Raw genomic sequence first — 24,785 nt, 5'->3', positions numbered from 1 at the left:
AGTAAAGGAGGAGGCTGGGAGGGGGGAAGCTGCCTGCTCATCGCTTATGATGATGATGACAAGAGCCAAACGTCTCCTCTAAAACAGCTGGGAGGCCTCAGTGTGACTCCAGTAACACTGACATGCATATTTCCTGTACTTCACCCTTATCGGGGCAAATGTCCTGCGCCTGCACAACGCAGGGATATGATACGACACGCCACGGCCAAGCTAACACACGGCGGTTCGAATCCAGGAAGTGTTTTGTTCGACCAAAAGCGCCGTGTCCTTCTTTTGGTTTGAAAGGGACTCTAAGTTAGACGAAAGAAAGAGGCCCTGAAGGCGGATGTGTGCGTCTAAAGCAGAGGATGGCTTTTGATGACAGCTCAAATCATTGCAGAAAGTTTATTGTGTGTTTTAGACCGGGGAAAATAAACGGTCATTCAATACATGTAAAAAAAACCTGCCTTCCTAAACTATAAACACGAGCTCAAGTGGGCAAAATGTATTGGTTCCCAGGCAGTCCTGCGTGATTTAACCCTTCACGAGACAGGCTTACGATAAAACCGCACTGCCACCATTTTTTAGGATATGCTATTTTAATTAGCTACTTTAATAATTGTAGGAGGCATTAAAATGCACACGTAACTTTTATTTCGTGAACACAATACCACTTGTATTTGAGCATTTTCGTATATAAATACGGACGTATTGGTTACCGCGTTTACGACAACAAACAGTTCAACCTGAAATCATCGTACCACTGACGACTGTTTACCGGGCAATAATATTGCACGCCAGATTTTCCTAAAAGACAAAAATAGTAACAGATTAAATGAACGCGAAAATCATCTATCCACCAACACCAACAGAAGAAGAAAAAAACCCACCACGCCGAATGTTTATGTGGTCAGGAAAAGTGATTGTGCTCAAAAAATAAAATAAAGTATAAGGGAAAGGAAAGATTACTTTGTGCCAAGTTTTGTCTCCCACACCCCCGCATGCTTCGCCATGCGCCCTCCTCCTCAGCAGCAGCAGCTCACGGCCCACAGCCTGCCATCCACTTCATCCTCAGCCTCGACTGCAAAGTAAATTACTCGGCACTGGAAACTCATTCATAACTCGTGCGGCAGCAGACCATCTGGGATCCATTGGCCGCTTGATGGGCCCCAAAAAAGTCGCACCCTCCCACCCCTCCACCCCTTCTCCTCTTCCTCCTCCTCTCTCCTCGCTTCTCCCCCCCCTCCCCACCACAAGCCTGCCCCACAATCCTCCCCTCGAGCCCAAAAACTTCTGCCGCACATTACGTGCCCAGAAACCTGATCGCCTTCTGCCATCATTGCTCAGGGCCCTGCTGGTTACAGGGCCTGTAACGGACAATTCTTCAACCTGCTATCCTTCCCACGTGAAAATAAATAAATAGATAACTCTATGCGTTCAGTTGTGCAGCTTTCAACAAGGAATTTTTTGTTCTTTTTTATATATTAATATGGAAAATTTTTACATCCACTATGTGAAAGGAATGCTGTTGGGAAAAAAAACAATTTCAGTGACTAAACTGTTCTGTTTTGGATTTTTTTTTATATTGTCCTGTTATATGTAACACAGGGAGATAGAAATGTACATTTGTTATGGTATGGAAAACTAGATTTTTGAGAATGTATAGCATCAGCAGGTTTTTAAAATATCATTATAGGTTGGATACAATGTTAATTTGATAGATCATTACAGTGATTACCCCACTCAAACTCTCTTGCATATGTTCCCTGTAATAAACCTTGTCAGTCACAAAGCAGCAGTCTCACAGTTTAAAATATGAAAAATGTCACTTTCATTAAGAACAATACTTCAATTAATAGAGCGTGATATTCTTTGCTCAATAAATATTGCTGTATAGTGCAATAAATGTTAAATATTTTCTCGTAATTTTTTTTATTCTGTTTGCCGATTTCCGGCTGTGGATTGCGTTACGGTTAAACAGTCATGGTGGGTTCTCACAGTTAGCCCCTCGTTCATTTCACATGATGTCATTCAAATCGTTTGCGTTTATTTTCGGGTCTCTTTTTTGGCGTCAGCGAAAAAACTACCGCCACCACGACTAATCACTTCCAGCTGGGGGACGCGCAACGCGGGCCAAACTTGTGTTCCTCTCCTCGCCCTGCGCCAGCGTTCCATCGGCGTTCTATCTCCACAGTCAGACCCCATCCACCCCGCGCCTGCCCGCCCAGCTATCACCCAGAGAAAACATCACCAACAGATTTTCCTCCAGATAGACACTGGAAGTGATCCGATTGTAAGCAGATGCTGGCCCACAGCGGAACCACACACTCGAGTTTTAAAGCTATGCCCTACACGTTCTAGACAAGGATAAATAACAACTGCATCCATCGACGTGAACACCATCACGTCCTTTAAAAAGAAAATTCCTGGAAATACGGGCCTCAAAAAACGCTGCCAGGAAATTAGGTTGACATTAAATAACTCGTTTTGTGTAAATGTAACCAGGTTTAATAACTCGACCATAATTTCCAAATTACTTCCAATATTATTTTTTACGACAGTCCGTGTGTTTTTCACTTAAGATTCGTCATTTTGATGACACTGCAATTCATCGGCGACCACATAAACACGTGGTATTCTGCACAAAATTGAAGTTAACATTGTCAAAGAACATGACATGTAAGTGGTAAATGTAAGACTCGGATATTTTATCTGAATTATGCCTTCATTACTCATTCCATACTTTCTCGTGAGTCATTTTGAGTCATGTAGTTGAATCCTTGCTTCATCTTTCCCCGAAATCACTGACTCAGTTTTCCTCCGAACACATGAGAAGTACAGTAGTTGTGGTGCCAAATATTAAAAGAGAGACGAAGCCACAACTATAATTTGCAAGCCAACGTAATCCTGACTCTCAAATAATGTTTAAATAACTGTCTGACGCACACAGGATCAAAACATTCAACCAAGTAACAAGTAGATACAATGTACATTAACAATCTAGAACTTACAGCGACGAGACATTTTATGTAAAGAGAATGCTCACAAAGCGCACTCAACTCCATTATATCCAGCAAGAATTTCGAAGAATTGGTCGTAAAAAAATATGAAAACAGGAAATGGAGAAGATGTGCAGATTGTGTTCATGCAGCTGTTTGACATGTTTGCTAACGGAAAAGCTTCAATAACATATCTATTTCTGCTGATTTTCATTTAAATCGAGTGTAATGAAGAACGTTCATGGTGGATTGGCATTGATATCTTAGACACAGAAAGCAATGTTGTATTTGTGCAAATATGGCAAAATAAACACATCCTTTAGACAGCGTATGCTGTATACAAAATATAGTACATATTGCCTTCTATTTTTTACTTTTGGCTGAAATGTTTAAATGTTGACATTAAACGTGACCGCAATGTCATAAATATTTGTTTCACATGAGAGCACTGGATAAGGTATGTGAAATTGTCTAAATAAACAACGTAAGCTAATACGGGGGTGTGGCCTTCTTTAGTTTTGCTGTAGAATCCAAACTGTGAATCCCTCCGCTTGGATAATTATGTTTACTGCATGCTGCAATCACTCAATCAATCCAATTACCGCTGCTGTTATCTGCAGCCGAGGCAGGAAGAAGCAGGGTGAAGGGGGTTAGTGGTGGTGGCGGTGGAGAGGGAAGAGGTGGGGGAGGTGGTGCAGGATGGGTAGACAGAAAATTATAGGCCACGAAAAGCAGCTGTGACCAAGGAAACCTTGATGACGGCGGATGGACAGACAGGGCAAGCCCAACTGCCGCCTGCTCTGTCTCACGGAGAGAGAGAGAGGGAAAACAACAACAAAAATCCATCGAGTTAACGCTAGCGAGGCGCGTTGCCGTACGTTGATCGAGACCCGCAATAAAAAAAAAACTTCTGTCAACAAATGCTTGGTGCTGGAATCAACTGTGGCGAGCCACCTCCACCCCCAGTGTTTATGAAACCATCGTGGCCAAAGGCGGTCGGGCGTGTCCAGACGCGCACTACCCACAAGGCCATTTCAAACCCTGCGATTGCTTTTGCACAAAACATCCCTTTGGATTCTACAGCAAAAATAAACGCGTGCGCAGTGTCCGTCCGGCTGAGCTTCATACGGAGCTAGCTTCGTCTATATTCTTGGTTCTTTCGGTAAATTCACGTAGAAGGGAAACAATAAAATAATAATAAAATATATAAAACAATAAAATTATCACGACGTTTCGACCTCAACACAAGCAATCATCATCAGGTGTGAAAACCACAACAAGAAATTTTGAAAAAGTGGCGGTTATTTTTAACGTTAGCACCACGGAGAGAGATTTGACAGTTTGTTCAGATGGACGAGTCCATCTATGTTCGGAAAAGAGGAGGGGGGAGACGAAAAATAATGGATGCGGTCTGAAAGACACCTTAAGCGTGATCAATCAATTAAGACCCTAAATGGTTTATGAAATCCTTCCAATGATTGCTAAGCCAGAATCCATCTTAAATTTCGATTTAAAGCTTTCGTGACTGCAAGGATTCATCTTCTTTGGTTCTTTCGGTAAAGTCACGTAGAATGAGAATAAAATAATAAAATAACACAATAAAATCCTCACGACGTTTCGGCCACAACGTGAATACGGCCGCTTGCGTTGTGGCCGAAACGTCGTGAGAATTTTATTGTGTTATTTTATTATATTATTCTGATTCTACGTGACTTTACCGAAAGAACCAAAGAAGAAGAATCCATCTTCTTGGTTGAAATTGTCTCTGTGTTTGTATATGTGGATAGCCTCATGAACGAATCTCTCATGGTAGCCAAATGGTTTGCAAAGAACCTGTCTTGGAGAAGTCAATGTCATGTGAACCTACTGAATTATAACAGTGATCTGCCACGGCTGAGGTGTTGGTCCTACCGTGTTTAAGGTCTGCTTTGTGTTCACGAATGCGGTCCGAGACATGTCGTTTGGTTTCTCCAATGTAACTACTACCACAGAGGCAACTTAGTTTATAGACGCCAGGGTACTGTATGTCCGGAATCACATATTTTACAGACGGAACCAGATCACGGATTTTATGTAATGTGTTGAATCGGACCTGGATATTGTGTTTATTGAAGATTTTGGAGATCTTTTTTGTGATCCCTGCAATGTAGGGTAATGTGATGGTTTTGAAAGGCTCCTCAAGAGGGTCCTTCTTCATGGTTGGAGTGATAGCTTTGCGGATTGTGTAGTCGAATGACCATTAGCCTTAAGAGCTTGGTGTACGTGCTTAGTTCACTGTCTATATGTTCCTGGTCGGATATGCATTGGGCTCTATGGTGCAGAGTCTTGATGAGGGAATTCTTCTGGGATGAATGGTGGTGGGAATCCGGTTTCAGGTAAGCATCCGTATGTGTAGCTTTCCTGTAGACAGAGTGGCTCATTGAACCATCAGGTCTCTTTTTTATTAGGACATCCAAAAAAGGTAGCTTGCCATCTTTTTCGACTTCCATGGTAAATCTTATTTCATTGTTTCCCTTCTACGTGACTTTACCGAAAGAACCAAGAATATGAATCCCTGCAGTCACGAAAGCTTTAAATCAAAATCTAGCTTTCGTCTGTTAAACTTCTCCTCTGCAGTACCGCTAACAATTACTACATTTCACTGCGGCTGCTGTTGAATAAACAAATGTTTGACAGTAACCACTATACAGTTAATGTCAACGTGTACACCATCAACTCATTTAGGAATGTACTATCCATCCGATACTGTCAAGATCTAGGAAGCTAAGCAGTGCTTAATACTGGATTGTGCTTGGATGGGCAATCACCAACGTCGACGGCAGGTGGTATATGCTGTGGTGGGCCTAAGCGATGAGCAGCAAATGACAATGCAGCAAAATACATTATTCTACAGTACTTCTATGCTCCCCATTTTCACCAAATGAACAGATTGCTGAAGTATGGTCAAAAAGTTCCCATGACCCCAACACAGCGTGGTGATGCCATCATCCAGCAGTGGATTGGCAAATAGACTGTACGTGTGTATGTACTGTTATATGCAATAGAGAAATTTACTGGGTGTACTGAAATCATAAAAAAACACACGTTATCCAAAATGTGAAAGTGCACAATGAACTAAATTGACTTCATGTTTAGGCATGAGAGAAGCATATCAAGTTGAATCCAGCCACAGACATTGACTTTTTTTAATTTGTATCTTGTTTTTACATATCTCAGTAAGCCAGTTCCATCATTAAATTGCCAACCATTCCCCATTATGAAAGAAAAGTATGCAGCTCTTCCAAACTTCACTCAGTCCAAATGCATTGAAAACACTGGAACGAAGGTCTGTGTGTTTAGACTGTTTAAAAAAAAAATTCCTGAGGTGGGGTAGCCCAATTTCCATTTCCGCTGCAAATTTAAAGAAATCTGAGCAACCACGGGCTTGGGAAATTCGAGCAACCCACTGTACACGTAGCAATGCGGAAACTATCGCAGGGTATACCAAATACACGCACCCACAACATCGGATAGCGCCAGGCTTGGCAGTAGGTAGACCTAAAACCTGCCGCTGCTCTGGCGTGGGAAGCACCACCCTCGCACAATCCGGTTCTCTTAAGGTCACGATCTATTCTCAGCATCAACGTAAAACCGAAAATATTACACGAACTAAAATGGGGTCGAACAAAGGAAGAATAATCAGGAAACCGAAAAGTGAAAGAAAATGACGCACAATTACTTTGGTATTTAAAGAAACAAAGGGCAGCTTCCGTTGCTCGTAAACACAAAGCGCAACACCCTCAGAAGCCACCATGTGCTTCTGGTCAGGAAATCAAGCATCAGATAAGGCCGAATTGTCAGGGGACTGATAATAGAGAAGTGTGTGTGTGGGGGGGTGGGCGTGAACATTAGGAATATCTCTGTCGGGAAGGCCGCAACCTAAACCCAAGCCCTCCTGGCAGAGTGGAATAGAGGCCCTTGAGCTCATATCTCATTTCAATTCGTTTTCAGCTTTGGGGCAGATGCCTCGACTTGGCAGACAATGGCAGAGCCCACACGAAACCTTCTGAAGCTACTTAATTTCGCACATTAGTGATGATTCCCCTGCAATATTTCGCATGCAAATTAGAACTGTTATTCCATTTGAAATTAGCCTCGTAATGACGGGTTCAAATTAACGTTTCACGTTTCCACGTAGATTTGAGCGATGAATATTAAATGTCATCTTTAGCGGCTTCGTTCAATATTAGTTGGCGAAAGAGAAACGTGTAAATTATGCGAAGATGAGATCAAATGGATGCACTCTATATGAATTGGTTTTCTTTTTATTCCAGCCCATCTGTGCGCTTTCTGAGCACGTCCAGATTGCACATCTGCACACCCCTGTCCAGTCAATGCATTGTCTGTCTTTCCGCTCCCCTTTGTTTATCTGTCCCTGCGTCCTTTTACGAGGAGTAGGAGAGACGAGTGATTGATGACCAAATTTCATTTAGTGGCCAGTGCCCACATCTGCTGTCTTAATTATCGGTAGCCCATCCCAATGACTACTTCCTGGCTTAAAGGTATGCACTGTTTTAGATATACATCTAGAAAACCCCTCAGTATATTTTATTTGAAAACATTAGATGCTGTCTATTAGAGCTGGCAGATTCTCACTATTTGAAATCTGGCATTGTGAAGACATTCTTGAAATCCAATACAATTCCTAACATAATCATCAAATCATAAGGGAGCATAGAATATACAAGGGGTAGCTATGTGCATATGTGATCTTGGCTATAGCCTAGCTGTACACGGGGCAGCTATTATATATACATAGCTTTGGCTATGGCCTAGCATATACAAAGGGCAGTAAAGTGCGTATGTAGCATTGGCTATAGCCTAGCATGTACACAGGACAGCTATGTGTATAGCCGTAGCTAGCACACGTAGATGATTCACGCATCCCAGCAGCGCATATGTGTTAGGAAGAACCGTGTTCAGGTCGTCCTCTACGAGGCCATGGAGGCACAATGGGCCTTCCCTTTTGGTTTGAATACCGTGTTGGCATCACTATGGTATTGGGCCAATTCCACGCACTCAGCACCAGAAATGCCGGGTATACAGGAGGTTGTGGCTTCCATCCCGACCCTGACGCCTGTACATTTGGAGTTTTCATGTTCTCCCCGTGGTCACATGGATTTTTTTCCGGGTCCTCCGGTTTTTCCTCCACATTTAGAAACATGCGTTTGAAATATTTGGCTGCTATACATTTCCACACGATAAGCCGCTTCGTTGAGTTATCAATTGTAGCCAGGTGGCTTCTGAAAAAGAGCTATATAGCTCAGTGCGCCTTACCTGGTAAGATAAAAATTGTTTAGTTTACTTTATTTCAATAGTGATACTGACTGTCTGCAATTGGCCAGAACTGACATTTTGGCTGACTGGAATGAACAATGCTTCACTAAGCTCTGCAATAGCCAAAGCTTAGCTGAGCACTTTGAGATGCTGTTTCAGTATCAAATCGCTCAATAAATGCGAATAATTATCAATAAATGCAAATGTTCAGTTAGATTCGCTAAATAATTGCAATTACATTTCATTACGCTGCACGAATTTTCTATGGCAGAACCCTTGTTCCAATCAGAGATGTTTTACCATGATTGTTGGTCCACAAAAGAATCATGAATTCTGCCATGGATTTTCCATGGTGGAATTGTATACGTCCACTATTATTCTTGCAGGAATCAATCTCCTTGCTCTGTTGTATACTACACACACATGCAGGTGTGCAGTGTGCTGTTTATGCGTGTTTCAAAAATCTCAGACATGTACATGATTGATTCTCTCATTCAAACTTTATGAGACTATGAAAAAAATAGAACATGCGCTACTGTGTTTGCAAAGGTATTGGAAGTCCAAATACAAAAAAAATATTGCCACTGAATAAAAGCTGTCACACAAATTTAATGTATTCAGATGCAATTGTATATGGCTCTCATGCGATTAGCACCAATTCATAGGTAGGCATTATTCGCCACATTTGAAGGTCAATAGACATCTGTCAGTCACTCAATCGCATGCGCGTATGAATGCCCAGATAAGCCCGTGTGCCGCTACCGTTTGGACAATCTCCAGTCCACCGCTTGAGCAGAAAAGAGCAACAACGCCTGATCAAAGTGTCGGAAATGCTCCTTAGCCGACTCCCTTATCACGTCTTGCTCAAAAGCACCCCCCCCCCCCCCACCGTTAGTCACCCAACCACCCTGCCCCCTTCCTCTCCTCCGTTCCTCCACAGCCCCCTCCGCTGCCCGAAACCCCACCTTCTCATCCAACCCAAAACATCCCAGGCAAACTGTGCTCAGGGGAAACGCAGATTCCCAAGGTGGGAGGAGCAGTGTGCTGTAAATAAATAGCCGGCCAACGGGACAGGGCGCTCACTTGTGATTTTGGATCCTCGGGCGGCTGCGTCCATTTGTGCTGTCAATCATTCTCCGTGTATGAACGTGGCATGAAGGTGTGTGTGTGTGTGTGGAAAGTCCACCCGTGCCACCAGCACCTCAAATTATTAATGGCTCCATGCCCATTTCAGTGAATTTCCTCCCCCAAAAAACATGTAAAACAGCCTACTACTTTTGTAAGTGCATGTCAACTGTACCATATTGTTCCATGACGGTGACATGAAATATGATGACTGATGGAAAGAAATGTAGAATAGAGTTTAGCAGCTATTGTTTTGGCTCGTTGATGTAATTAATGTTATTACGCATTATATCAGCTCAAACAAAGAAAAAATACTGAATCTCATTCCAATTTGGTAGCATTTTGGAGGTCCTTAGTGTGTGGATTACAGTATATTAAATATTTGAAGCGAGAGCCAATCCACAGCATTTTCCCATAGCACTGAGGTAAGTGGGGTCAGACCCCTTCAGTCCCAACAACAGCCTGGAGGCTACCAGCCCCATAAGTAACCTCACCACCAACAAGCCTCTAGTGTCTGCTGCTCATTAGATCAGAATGGCCTCACGCTAACTCAGATCTGTGGGTCGCAGAGATAAATAAACAGGCATGGCTGGAGTGAGCGGCTTGGGAATTCTCTCATGAGGGATTAAGTAATGCCAGGACTCAACGAAGACACACACAAGGAGCTAGACCACAACTTCTGTCTACAGTTACCATTATTTTCTGCGCAGCACACCTTTGCAACTCGCTCTACGATCGCACGCAAGCACTGTCGTCAAGTTTAACCAAACTGCAAGAATATAGTACGCTCGGTGAGCGTTTCACGAAACGGGGAAGACGACGGATAAAATTCGAAATGGTTTGTGCGCGTATTTTATTTTACTGCATTTTGCATCCTCTTTTTTTTGGTTTTCGAATTAAAAACGGACGGAGAGTTTATTTCTGATCGAGCCTAGTTGAGGACTAAGAGTCTCGTTGTCTTTGGAGATCTGGGTTACAAAAGGCACGCAAATATAAAATGCGGCGGAAGAATAAATAGGTGGAAATGTTGAAAGGGCAATTCCAGAACAATCAGAATTAAACATAGTAACGAAAAAACGAACCTTTAAATCCATACGCAAATTTAAAACAATTCATCATCAGCAACGGCCATGATCGATCTACTGCTGCATGAAGGCCTTCCCAAACCGTTACCATCTCGCCCGATCCTGCAATAGGTGAAAAGTAGGACGATGTTAATAGTATAAACTGACAAGGTGAGGGTACACACACCTGCATGTTTCCATAAGCTCTATCGCCGTCAAAGTGACCGCGGGCACTGCTATCCACGTTCCGGAGCTCATTGCGCCTGATGCGCACACACGCGCACACGCACGCGCGCACACACACCGACCTCCACGTGCGCGCGTGAACGCGCGTGCTGTGTGCGTGTGGCACTGTCCAGAAGGCACCCTCGGCCTGCCACTAAATGCTAGGTGTTAACTTTTGACCCGAGACCCGCGGGAGAGCGTAATGGGGTCGAGCGCTCGCCTACAAGCGACAATAAAAGCATTTCCACGGTCGCGGCGCACCTACCGAGGACCCTGCCACCTCGCGGCTGTGTGATTGATGGAGGTGGAGGCTCAGCCTAATGAGTTTACAAAACAACTGGGATTCCCACTAATCAAGTCAGCGGCATGCAAGAGAGCGCGAGCGTGAGAGAGGGAGAGAGCGAGAGAGACACGCACACACACAGTGAGCACGGGCGAACGGGCGAGCGAGCAAGATACAGAGGGGAAACGAGTGAGCGAGCAAGGCTAAATGTGCAAGCGCTGTTGCATGTATTTGGATGCACACCTACAATAGAGGGCTGGCCTAACAAAGCGTGGAGCACAATGGAGAAAAGTGATGTAAGGGCATTGTGACCACGGTTTAAGCAAATGAGTTCTCTAATCAAAGCCGGAGAGAAATAGAGGAGAAAGAATTGATGGTGAGGGAATTGTATGGTAATTTGGCTTTCAGCTTAATAAGTTGGCAATCGACTGGGACTCACACCACTATAACATCTCGTTGGTGTGTGTGTGTGTTTGTACGAGCAAGCCTCTGCATGTTTGTGGGAGGGATAAATATAGACATCTAATGAGACCTGGGATTGAGATTTGAAAACAAAGGTTTGATCGGCTGGACGGAGTATGTTTACTAAACAACTGGCATTTGTGCATCTATCAGGCCACCTTAATGTGTACAAAAGCAGTGTGCTATATGCAATGGTAAAAGCAGAGATCAAAAGCCTACAGGGGAATGGAAATATATCTTAGATGTTATTATTACATTGATCAAACTACAAATGAATGACAATAAAAATCAAAGAAAATATAGTTAGAAGCATGTGGTGTTTTTCATTTTCGGCTTTTTAATAAATCTGTAAATGACCCTATTTAAACACAAAAAAACGAGATAACACGAAAAAGCAACAAAATAAACACGCACGAATTTTAATGGAGTGCCCAATTATATCCGCCGACTTTGGCGGAGTGTCATCATTACGGCAGGGGAGGCCACCGCCGGCCCCGACAGGTGAAATACACACCCCGGGACTCGCTCGTAATTTTACGTGACCGTCGCTGCCCCGGGACCCTGCCACCGACGCGACAGAGTTGTCGCGTGAGCAAGCACATCGCCACCACCACCACCACCAACAGCCGCCGCCGCCACCACCGCGTTGTGTGTGTGCTCACTCCGCCCTCGCTCGCTCTCTCGCTCGCTCTCTCTCTCTCGCTCGCTCTCACGCGCACACACGCTCGTGAACTGCACCGATTATTTATGAGGGTAATTCCCGTCTAAACAAGCACTTACCGCGCGACGGATCGTGGGTCCGCACGCTCACTCACCGCGCCTCTCGCTACAGCTTACTCTGGGCACAAGCAGGCAGGCCGGTGGCAAAACTTATTAGGTCGCTTTGCCGGCCGCTCCCGTGTTGATAAAATATCTTTCACGTCACCTGCAGAGAGTGTCTACATCAATAGACCAAAGGCACTTATTGTACGTGTGGCAATCTCGATAAGAAATTAATTTTAAAAGATTAATGTTTTTTTAAAAGAAATAAAAAGTGCAAAATGCTGCGTATTGTTGAATTTCATTTGGAAATGCATCTTTATTACAGTATTTGTTCAGTAAATGACTTTAAAATGTTTTATTAATTCCACAGCTTAAAATAACATGTACATATTGAGACCCTCTTAAGCATGGTCCATTGCTACGTATTTGGCAAAGCACCGTTAAATGGCACTGGATTCCGTGCACATATGGCCCGCACACATAATTGTAAACATGCTCATACCAACACAAAACACACACAAGATATCCGGCAAGAGGAACAGCAGTGCCTGGGCCACTCTGGGGGGGCAGAGGATCTGAACTGAGACATATTGATCCCATTTAGAGGCGGGGGTGCATAATTCTCTAATATGAAACAAGTGTAGCTACAACAATAAATCTCAGTCGCACAGAAAATGGGTGGAGGAAAGAACGACGCGCACAGATTTTTTTTTTGGCCAAGCCGAAACGGCGAAATCCCACCGCATGTGTTTTTTATATTTTATTGCTGGATCTGGCTCCCAGAGAGGAGAAGAAGAAGAAGAGAAAAAAACACAACGAAAAAAATCTCAAATTAAAACTGCATGTAGTGGTTGGAAAAAGGCGGTAAAACATTATGAGGAAAGAGTGCGGGAGGGGGGGTGCAGTGGGGGGGGGCACGGAGGAAACAGGGAGGTGGGGGGGGGGAGTTGGGGCTGTTAGGGGGGGCGGGAAGGATCTTGAGAACAACTGTTTCGGTGACACTCCAATCATTTATCTTAATAATAACAAAGTACCCTTGTCAGGGTTCTGCACGTTTGCGCTAAAATTATTGCACACTGTAATGAAGTAAATTTATAATGGGCAATCCGAGCCAAAAAGACAAAGCCATTGTAATAATACCAGAATTCACAGCGAAAGCTTACAATTTCTACAGCGCCAAGTGCTGAGAGACGCAAACGTGCCAAAACAACAAATTGTTACGTGTCCTTTGAAAAATAATGATTTTTGTGTTGTGTGCCAGTGCACCGGCGCTATGGAAACAGGCATGCAGTGGACCTTGAATTTGGTTGAGAGGGCCTCGGCAAAAGCAAATTAAATAAATAAAGCGGCAACACACCGCCAATAATAAAATAACGCGGGTTAATTTGGCCATTCGGGTAAATGGCAGGCGGAGCTGAGTCCACGGATTTTGTTGGGGGGCAGGAGTGCTGGGGGGGGGGGGGGGTAATTACGTGAAGGGAGCAGGTGGCGTCGAGCCCGGAGAAGTGGCCAATCTAACGAGCGACCACCTCGCCCAACTGTGGCCCACACGAGCGCAGGGTGGTGCATTGTAAACCAACCCTACGTGACAGCACTCACACGCACACCACGGCGCCACCAAACGCACCGCACTGCCAACGCCTAGGACCAACGCGTGCGGCGCCACGATCACACGCGCGCGCGCGCGCATCACGGCTCCACTAAAGGCACCGCACCATCAACAAATGTGGCACCATGCTTCCACGCACACCATATGGCTTCACCAAACCCCCCAGCACTCCCAATGCATAGCCAAGAGACGTGGCACCACTCCCGTACCAAGACGCCTCCGAATATACCCCACCCAGTGATGTAGCTATTGAGTGTGCAGGCCACGCAGCTGCATTGGGACTCCCAAGCTAGAGGGGCCCGGCGCCAGGCAACAGAGGTGGAAATACGGACAGGGGGTCCCATTTCATTCCTTGCACAAGGGCACATTCCAACCACGCTACGGCACTAAACCCAACCGGCACAGAGACATCTCCAAATACACCACACCACCTCTCTACATATGCCACAGCAGCACCAAAACATCTCAAAATACACAAAACCACCACCAAAACATCTACAAATACACACCACCACCACCACCACCAAAAACATCTCGACAGGCAGCACAGCAGCACCAAAACATCTCCAAATACACATCACCACCACAAAAAAAACATCTCGACAGGCACCACTGCAGCACCCACACATTTCCAGTTGCATCGCCAGGACGAGCGACAAGAGGCTATCCTTGCCGCAAGAGCGACACTCATCAAGGAATTGGCTGCACTTCCCAAAGCAGGGGCCTCATATGAAGCCCATTAGAATGCATTTCTTACACTTTTAATAATAGGAAGGGAAAAAAGGTGATCTCTAATGCATATTTATGCAACACCCACGTAACGTTACACATATATTGCACGTGAATGTAGTCAAAATTATTCAATATTTTTTTCCACCTAGATGTTTTATGCCTAGTGTGCATACAATGCTTAATTTGGTACGGAATCTTGTAGGTATGAGTTTGATTTAAAAATAACTAAATAACACAATTCCACTACAACATATTTTTTAGATAATATTGTTTTCATATGCATAGTATATTTACATTAGGAAAGACCACTATTGCTAAGTGTTTTGTATGCTTGCATTAGCCTGATGCATTGCCTATCGAGATGCGTGTAATTTCACACTGGATTTCAAAAGAACCATTAAACAGGGCAATTTTTTATTTCTTTTTAAATAACTACATTCGGCAAAGGAGAGATCCCTTAATAATTGATACTGTGTATGTAAATTAAATAATACATGGCACCGTTGTTTTGCTCTAAATGTTTAAAACATAGTTTTATGTGATTTAATTTAATTGATTTTAAATAAATGAAATCTCCTTTCGGAGGGAAACGGTTTCATTTAATTTTATTTCTTTGCGATCATCGCATTCCCCGCATAAAAATGCTGTCCGCTTGAAGCCTATATTACGCATATTTAATGCACAATGTGCTTCAGCAGCAGAAATACGTTGCCTTTTCCATTTTTCTTATCATTCCATGTTAAAATGAAAAAAACAGATGCCCCCCCCGCCCCCCGCACAAAAGCAACGGAAGTTCTGCAGAATTTTCCATGACTTTTTTCCCCCCGCTTCTTCCATGTGCTGCTATAAAGGAAGCCCTCCTTGTCTGCCGAACGTCTGATGCTCTCTGTAAATCACCAAATGAATCAATAGCCTCTGCCTGCCGTCAAGAAAAAAAACATCCGTTTAAGGGTCCTCACGCCACAGGAGGCAACTGGGATGTCAAAAGAAGGCAGAAATGCTTGTTCAGGCAGACCACAACTTAAAAAAATGGAGACAGAGGGATGACGTGATGAAAAAGAAGGTCACGCAGGCAAAATGCAAAGATCAAAACAAATAAAGTAATGAATCGACACATTCTAAATATCAGAGTTAGCTATGGGGGTCCACGTCGCGAGTGTCAATGCCCCCTCCACTGAGTTTAAATGCAAATTACCGTTCACCCAAATTGGACAGGGGAGGAAAATTTTACAATTTTAAAATTGGCATCCACACTGTATATTGCAAAGAGGCATTCATGATGTCCCACTGTCCCTCCTCACCCGTGTTGCCGTAACCACACGCGGCGTCGCCACACGCGGCGTGCAAAGGTTCCAAGTGCACGCGTTGGCGCAGCCGTGCACGTCGGGGCGCGTGACAGTCGTGCCAAACGCGGATTTCACAGATGTACAGAGAAGCGCATGTGCCCGTACTGTACACGTGCAATGTGTCGCGGGTCTTACCACGCTATCATGTGCCGCTGAAACCCAATCCCTTACTATCGGCGCTGGACAGAACAAATCAGCTCCGCTCGCCCCACACGCGTACGTGCCAGATCACGTCATCCACCGTGGCGTAAACCCTGCCTGCTGGCCACCTTCCTTCTAGGCCAAACTACAATCCACCTATTCAACACGGGCCCCACACACCCCACCCCTGCACCCAAGAGACATGGAAGAAAAAAGAAAGTTGGTTAGTGGGGGGTAAAAACTAAAGATTAATTTCCAAGGCTCGGTGAAAAATCGCTTCCTAGCAGACGCCTTTGGTCACGCTCCAATTGCGAGCCTTAAGGAGATACTTTATATAGTGGGCACGTGGAATTTTTTTCTGGGGAGCACCAGACATTGTGGCCCACCAACCCCCCTGACAGTGATGTCACGAGGGGCCAATCACGGCGCTTGTTGTTTTTCCGTTTACCTTTTATTTATGGCAACCTCTCTCTTGACCCCCCCTCGCAGACTATTTTCTCAACTTGAGAAAAAAATATAACGTGACAATAATATTTCGTGTCTCTGTTTCTCAAAGCTGAGATAATATTGCAATTACGAGAAGTCGATTTTCACGAAGTTAAATGTAAAATTAAAAATATATATTTAAAATGTAGGATTGAAAGTTAGCTTTTTCGGTTAATACATTCACTCTTTTTTATCTCTCCTTACGGATAAGAATACCATCCAATCATCGTGCACGCGAGTGCATTTAAGCCAAGAGCGAAACAATACAATTCAAACAAAATAGTAAAGTGCTAAGCAATGCAGCTATGGCCTTCACTGGTCAGCTCTGCAAAGCGTCCAGTCAATTTCAACTGACACACCGAGGCAGGCAGCTCTGGCTAGAGTGCATGCAGTATCCCTTTAGCCCGGAAATGAGTTTAGCATGTGGTGAGGTGCGGTGTAGGTGGCACCGCTTGACATGGACATCAATCAACACTGGTGCGTGCATGTGTGAGTGTGTGCGTGCGCGTGTCAGCAGTTGGGGATGGAGGAGGGCAGGGCGCGGCAGGGGTTGACCGTTTAACCATCCCCTGCCGAGACTCCCGTCACAAGGAATCTTTTGTTACTCTTTGGAAGTCCTGATTTTCCCAATTAGGAGTTGTTCATTCTTAATTAGGCGATTTCAGATACCGCTGACCAATCCAACGATGGGCAACCGCCGTTCCCCAAGTGTCCTCAAGAGTCTGAGTTTTACTGCGATGATGATAACGTAGTATGTGTTTGTTTCATGCGAACTCTGGCAATGGAAGTAAAGAACACACTTGGCAAAAAGGCAAAAGGGCCTCGCACGGAACAGTCACAGACTCACAGAGATTTGATTTTAAAGCTCTAGTATTCGCCCCGTCTCAAAAAACTACAGAAGCTTTTACGTGAAAATATTTGCCATGGACTAAGCAAATCCTGCTGAGAGCATGCCGGCCAATGTTTTGCCAAATCGTTGATGCATCCTTACCCCAGCCTTTTGCTATTTTATAACGTGGAGAAAGATTTGTTTAGCTTTTGACAAATTTTGTTCACCTGTGTCTCTATCGATTAGTAGAAATGGGTTCCTTCTAACCTGGAAAAGTAAGCTGTACCTGCCATCAAGAGTAACTTGTGCAAATAGTTTAGAATAAATGGTGTATTACCTTACATACAATTGAAAACGCACACATCCACAGCGTTGTTTCGTGTATTCTATGCAAAGTTTGGTTAAAGCCAACAACAACCGCGTACACACGCACAAAGACTCCCCTTTATAGTGTAAGCATACTTTTAGGACAAGTGCTGTTAGCGAGCACGGATGAAGGCTCTGCGCACACACAAGAAGGTGGGTGACCAACATCACGCCCGGCCACCGTTTCTCTCCCGAGTGGCGATGATTACACATCATTTGAGGTTGAGACGACAGAGGGGAGGCCCATGACCGATTCAGGTAAATCGTCACTCTGTGTTGGCCGTGAGCGTGAATCGAACTCGGGTGGCCGTGTTTGTAGCGCAGCGCGCCAACCACTGCGACCGCCGCTACGCCACAACGCGCGCGAGCGCACAGAAGCGCCGCTTCTCAAGCGCGGCACAGACACACGGCAGCTGGAAGCCCCCCCCCTTCCCTCCCCCAAGCAAGTGCCGGGGCTCTTCCGATCGACCACACCCACCACCGAATTCAACTCCGCCCGACTCCAGGAGCCGCTATTGTCTAAAGGGTGTTGTCACTAACGCCAGTCGTATCCCTCCCCTCCAGGCATGGCACGGGCAAGGGAGAGAGGGGTGGGTGGGTGGGGGGGTGAGATTCGGCTGCATCGTTGGACCGTTGGAATTGATACTGAGCTGTACTCACACCCTAACACGCCCCCCCCCCACTACGGCCCCTGGCTACAAAATCCAGGCTTATTGTATGACCATCACCATCTGTGAATTCTGACATCACTGCGTGCTCCCAGCTGGACTGCAGCAGAGAGCATTTTTAAAGGAGCAACATCTGTTATTAGGACTGGCCGTATTCACAATGATGAAAACGCAGGAGGCATTCTTGATCTTACGCGAATAGCGAGTTTGAAAATAATTGCCCGTAACCTTCATCTTCTTGCGTTTTGTAAGCGTATGGCGCAATTATAACATGGGGGGGGGGGGTCCGCTCAGTGATTCTATACAGCAACAAAGATCATTTTTAAAACAAGGTGAAGGTAACTGCTTTGTGGTAGATAGCGACATGTCCAGTCATCTCTCTCTCTCTCTCTTTCCGTCTTGGTTATGTGTCCAGCGATCACTGAAGGGGGGAGTGCTGCGGTGGTGCGTGTGGATTTCTCCACGCGCACGCACACAGAGGACCCGGAGTGTCCATTTGAATCGCAAGGGTTCCGAATGTCCGGTCTGTACAGTGCACGGAATTTAACGCCCATCCCTTGCTCATATGTGGAACTTTTTTTGCTCTTCGTACTCGCGGTACAAATAGTTCACGACAACAACAATCATAATAAAGACAACACGAATAGTAGTGGGGGGGAAAAAAAAGTCCTACCATCAACGACCTCACAATCAAACGCCGTGCGATACATAACACATGACACAGTTGGGTGACCGGCATAATCGTGCGTGAACATCGCTTAATATTGACAAAACGAGTGCGTAAAAAGCACGCGCGCGCAAAAAGGGTGAATGCGCGCGCGTGCACGCGCCCCCACCTCAACCCCGTGATTGCTAAATGACACCCCTCGCTCTCTCAACGACGGCAAGTGGCGAGACGGCTGCCTCCGAGATAAACCAGCAATTATCCCATCCCTAATTACGGGCGACCTCGCTCTGCACATAGGAAGTCAACTGGGGGCCGCATGCGACCAGGAGCCCAGGGGGGTTGGGGGGGTGGTGGTGATGGGGCAGGGAGGGTCGGGACTAGGGGACTGCATGAGAGGTTCACGGGGGCCAGGGACGCCCCCCATCACTACCCCTAAACTCCCGACACAACGTGACTCCCTTGGGGGGGGGGGGGAGGTTGGGGGGAGAGGCGGGCAAAGGCAGAGATTTGTGGTTAGTGTTGACGGAGCAGGTGGTGGCGACCCGCTTACCTGTCTATTATCACCGGATCTGACGGCGTCTCGTTTCGGTTTCCGCAGCTCTTCTTGTCGCAGCAGCGGCTGGTGGTGCAAGAGAAGGGGGACACCGCGTGAGACATCGAAACGAGAAAGGGGACACCGCGTGAGACATCGAAGCGAGGACGACGACGTGCAGCATGTAGGTTATTTTTTTTTAATTTTTTCTCACTCGGTGCTCGACAAAAAAGAAACCGGGACGTCCGTGTCAAATGGCCACGAGCGCACAGATACACACCAGGGCACGCGTACCGTCAGAGCGTTGTACGCGAGTCGGCATTGCAGCCCCCCCCCCCACCTCCACCGGCGTAACGCACTTATTCACGCTTTCCTCGCAAAACTCCACCCTGCAACTCACCTTTTTATTTCTCGTGCTGTTGCTGTTATGTATTTTCTTTACCGTTCGCGCTTAAACAAAACAAAAATAAGAGAGCAATGTTTCTCTTTTTTTGTTCCTTGCCCCGATAGTTTGCCACGCCACTGCCGATTGATATCGCGAAACGCGCCCCGCGGGTGCATGGCCAGTGACTGGGGCATTCCGGTGTGCCCCAGTGCACCTCTACGAGACAGAGAATAACGCGTGGCTTTAAGCGCCCCATAAACCCGCGTGCAGTCGCGGAAGAAGAGCGGGAGAGAGAGAGAGAGAGGAAAAAAAGAGGCAATAGCTGAGAACAGGATTTTGACCGTGTCCGCCGTGGCTGCCCTGTGTGAGCCGTACGGCGCTGTGTTCGCGTGTTCATGCGTTCTGCTTCATGAGGCAGAGCGCGGACGCCGGCTGGGTCGATTTTCCTCGGCCGCGCGGCTGAACTCTGGTGCGCGCAATTTTACAAAAAGGCACAGAGGCCCCCCCCCCCGTTCGGAGCTTTGAGCTGCTCGCTCCTGCTGCCCCTGCGCCGACAGCTCCATCCGCACGCGTTGCCATTCGGTGCATGCGCTGCAATTCGTCACACCGAGAGCCCCCTTTCTCTCCACGCGCCTCTAAACTATGTCATTCACTTCCCGTGCAGCCAGGTCTTACTGGAAGTCGCAAATGTGTATAAGCGATTAAAATGAAACGTATGATTTTAAAGTAATAAAGTAGCAACAAAGAAGCGGTGGATTTCTTTGTGTTCCTCTGTTGCCGTGATAACAATGTGCTGAGTCAGACCTGCTGGATCTACTCAGCAATGTCACCCCTGATAGAAATGTGTGTTTTTGTTGCTGCGCACGTCCAAGAGCGTGTGCCTAACCTTCCGGATGATGCGGAAATTATTCAGAGTAATGTACTACTGTACCTTGCCAGAGACCAATGATTATAAAAAAAAACTAGCTAAACGATTTTTTTTAAAGAAATATAATTGAATACCGTATCACCAATATATTGTTTCAATCTTTTTTTTCACTTCTGTACTAAAATACAATGACAAAGATACTCGCTATAGCATTAACAGACTCTTGCGGCAAGAATCCTCGCTGTAGCCTCAACACAAGGTGGCCAGCATCACACCGGGGGAAACAACGCAAAGACAAAACCGCACCAGGTTACTCATTTGAAACCGAGTCGACTAAGAGAAGGCCCAGAACCGGTCCAGATAATCGTTCACTGCTGTTGGCCGTGAGCGAGAATCGAACTCGTCTCGCCGGATTCTTAGCGCAGCGCGCAAACCACTGCGCCACCGCTCCCCAACCCCAAATTTAAGAGGCGCATACACACGCGCGTGCACACGCGTGTACACGTGACGCGGCCAGCGTCCATCGGTGCGGCCCTGCGCACGTCCACAGACGCCTCGTGGTTTAACTCCACGCGATAGTAAACATCGAGCGTCATTTTAAGGTTTAGAAATTCCCCGCAGCGAAATGCGCCGTCTAAATATTTGATGAGTCTCCACTCGAATTAGGTGGAATGGACGCGCGTGCACAAACGAAGGGCGGCGTTTGGAAGATGCCGCGACTGGATCGGCATGCCCGCCGTCGCCAGTCGCTCCATTACCACGGGGCCTTCGACGCAAACGTGCGTGGTATTTTGGCTGGGGGGAGGGGGGGTGTTGCCTTTTCTGTGTTTGTTGCGACGATTATTGGACACGCTTCCGCACGGTCGAGGCGTCGAGCAACAATTAAACAATTGAGGAGCAAACCCCCATTGCTGCCTGAGACGTGTAACGAGTCGCACGTGTGACGCGAAACTCTGCACCCCACGGCATGTGCATGGCCACGGTGCCCTGATGGATCTATGTGGCGTGTGACTCTTCATTTTGGAACAAACTGTTCTCAACGGTGTGTGCACGTTGCGTAAATAATAAGCACATGTTACATTTTTGCTGCGTCTACGTGTGCTTCCATGCAAATGGCTTTTGTTTAAATGTTTGTTTGTTTTAAAATCGTGGTTGGTCTTCCTGCCCCCCCCACCGCCCCACACGTAAAGCGAGGCGAGTTACGCTCAAGTGGCCTATGTATTCATTGCAGTCGCCGCAGATATCTCCTGCAAGCCTATATACCCGTCGGCGTGGGCCCGTTATGCAATAAAAGGAAAAAGTTTCGCGGCAATTAAGATAACCGCTTTATGCCCATTTTTACGACTCCGGGTTTACAGGAGCCATCGCGAAAAACCCCGAGACCCCGGGCCGCAGTGGCTCGCACTGCATTAGCGCTCCTATCTGATAAGATAAATTACAACTCGCGTTACCGGTGCTACATCATCCAATTTCACGCCTATCACCCTCATTATCATTCAATTCAGCCCATTATACCAGCGCTGAACTGGAGAGGCGGGCGCATTAGTACTATCCAACTCATTTCTTTCAACACTCCGTTTATGCGGCGACGCGCAATTGCTGCGCGAATTGCTTTTACATAATCTCCGCGCCACGGCTGTTATTGCGCGCGTTGTCTTCGGTGCGAATTAAGTTTTAACCAGGCCCGTGCCCAACGACTCGTATTGTACGAAGGACGCACGCGCGTGTATTTACATGCGATTGAGAGAGAGAGGTGTGAGCGGTGTACTCTGTTTTGTTTAATATCACCAACCCCCTCCAAAAATATATAAAAAAAACATTTGAATATCACTTGGAGCAGATTGCGCGTGAATGTCGCAACTAAAATGAAAACCCCCGTCCTTTGTTGTGCCCTTAGTGGTTAACATATCCACGGACGCGAGAAGGAGTGTCTAATTTTACCGATATTAAAGAGATGTCCCCAATAGAACCTATAACCGCGTGCCCCCATGACAGAAAATCTTAAGGAGAACGCGCTTCTTGGTTGTTGGGGAGGGGGGGGGGGGGCTGACACGATCGTCAACCTAATGAGTTGTGAGATTGTAATTCGTAATGTGCGCGTCTACTTTGTCTTTTGATCATAGCGACACGTTCCCTCGACGTCTCTGAAAGCTCGCATTTAAAAATCAACAAAGCTTACACAAACGCGCGATAAGACTGCCACGTTGCGCCATCATCAACAACTATCAAACGGAATATGTTGGTTTGTTAATGCGCATTTCGGCGCGTCAACGGATCGCGAAATGTAATCGCTAATGCTACCTCACTTTTTAAGAAATATATTTTTTAATGACTAATGACCGGCTCAAATAGAAAATGAAGCGCTGAAACGAAACGCTAGGTGTGTAATGAGCACGAGCTTCAATCAGTCGAGAGACCGAGTTAATCAGAAACTACGAGATGCATACCTTTTTGCACTAGCCTCTACGTCTTTCACTGTCTAAGATTAAAAAAAAAATTGCTCCCTCCTCTCCCCTCCCTTTTCTTCGGTCGTGTTAAATTAATTAACGCTCGCAGATGGACACCACGCACGCCCGGCCGCATTCATCTCCCCCAGTTGCGATGTTTACTGCACACCGCAGCAGGTATACATTTTGCGGCTCAGTCGACCTAGTGGATGCCCTATCACTCACACTAGCTCTTTATGTTTAGTTTGTTGTCCTTCTCCTCGCACCCCCGATTAGGATGGTTGGCTCAGTACGGTGCGAAAGAAGTTCAACATACATACATACGAACTCCGACGTGGGTGACTTGCCCTGCAGCTCTGAAGCTGGAGCTCATTGGCACCTTCCGCGCGTGTGCGAGTGGCTGGGATGACGGTGTCGCTTCTTGAAGTTCACCCGCTCGTGATCGTGTCTCAGCAGAAGAGCTGTGCTCATGTATGCGTGCACCTTGTTTGTTCTCACCCGCGCTGGGGATAGGGGGCACTCACCGGTGGCGATCGAAACGGAAATGCCACAATTTCTGTTGCTATTGGTGCAGCAATATACTTCTATAAATATACTTCGGCCATGCTCTAAATCTGATTATAGCACATTTGTATTCCACCCACCCACGTGTCTAAACAGTCCTCCACCCAAAGCGCCACTTGGAAAAGTCAACGTACACAATTTGTGCGAATTGGCCGCGTTTCCAAATGAACTTGAATTTTTTTTTACATTGCCTCCTGAAATAACCACGCGAGCGAAAATTCACCTGGCACGAGATCTGGAAACATTTGCCATAATTAAAGCGCATCGAGTTGAATAATTTATTTATTTTTGCTCATAAGTTTCGCTGGAAACTTTCTGAAGTCTCGCGCGCAGGCGCAATCTTATAACGCGTGACGGCAACAGCGAGGTGTGAGCGCTCACGCCGTTGCGTGTGCACTAACTCACCCAGGTGCAAACACGGTGGATGTAGCAGGGTCATTATGCTCTGTGTGCGTACGTGAAGAAGCGTCGCGTGTATGTACGGCAGTGTGCCTTGTGCCCGTGTGCATCGTGTAAGTAATTTGGGCGAAAGAATGCACCGATGGATCGATTACATTCCATCATTGCGCTCACGACGCATGCACGCATCGATTGATGCGAGTTGAAATCTATTGTATACAAATTCGGATAGATATGTGTGCAAGGGGTAATGACCCATGACGTCACTTGTGACCACAAGATATATATTTTTAAAAAATCATCGATTACTGAAATCGATTTGCGCACCCGAATCGTGATAAGACATAATACGAAGCGAGGGGAGCATCAAATCACAGCCGAATTACAGATTTTAGTACTCAGCTTAGCTCACATCGACTCGCTCCTATTTGGGACATTCTCCAAACACACCCGTGCGTGCCACTTGTGTTTTGGAATTGTGTGGTCGGCATTACGCTTGGTGAAACGCCTTTGAAGTGTCCGAATGTGCGT

At 46.2% G+C, this 24,785-nt stretch overlaps 1 protein-coding gene across 8 annotated transcripts in view; it reads right to left on the bottom strand.

Annotated features, from left to right (window-relative positions):
- The window catches only part of LOC116940626 (transcription factor COE3-like), a 98,840-nt gene that overhangs the window by 62,217 nt on the left and 11,838 nt on the right, over window positions 1-24,785 (bottom strand). For all 8 annotated transcript variants that reach the window (XM_032950696.2, XM_032950694.2, XM_032950699.2 and 5 more), the window contains exon 6: window positions 19,610-19,678. In XM_032950696.2, the coding sequence (XP_032806587.1) occupies window positions 19,610-19,678 (69 nt within the window). The remainder of the gene's footprint in view (window positions 1-19,609; window positions 19,679-24,785) is intronic.

The sequence above is a fragment of the Petromyzon marinus genome, chromosome 9, assembly GCF_048934315.1.
Source record: "Petromyzon marinus isolate PM22_M1 ecotype Great Lakes invasive population chromosome 9, UKy_Petmar_22M1.pri1.0, whole genome shotgun sequence".
Taxonomy (NCBI): Eukaryota; Metazoa; Chordata; class Hyperoartia; order Petromyzontiformes; family Petromyzontidae; genus Petromyzon; species Petromyzon marinus.
This window is presented reverse-complemented; position numbering and strand designations above follow the sequence as displayed.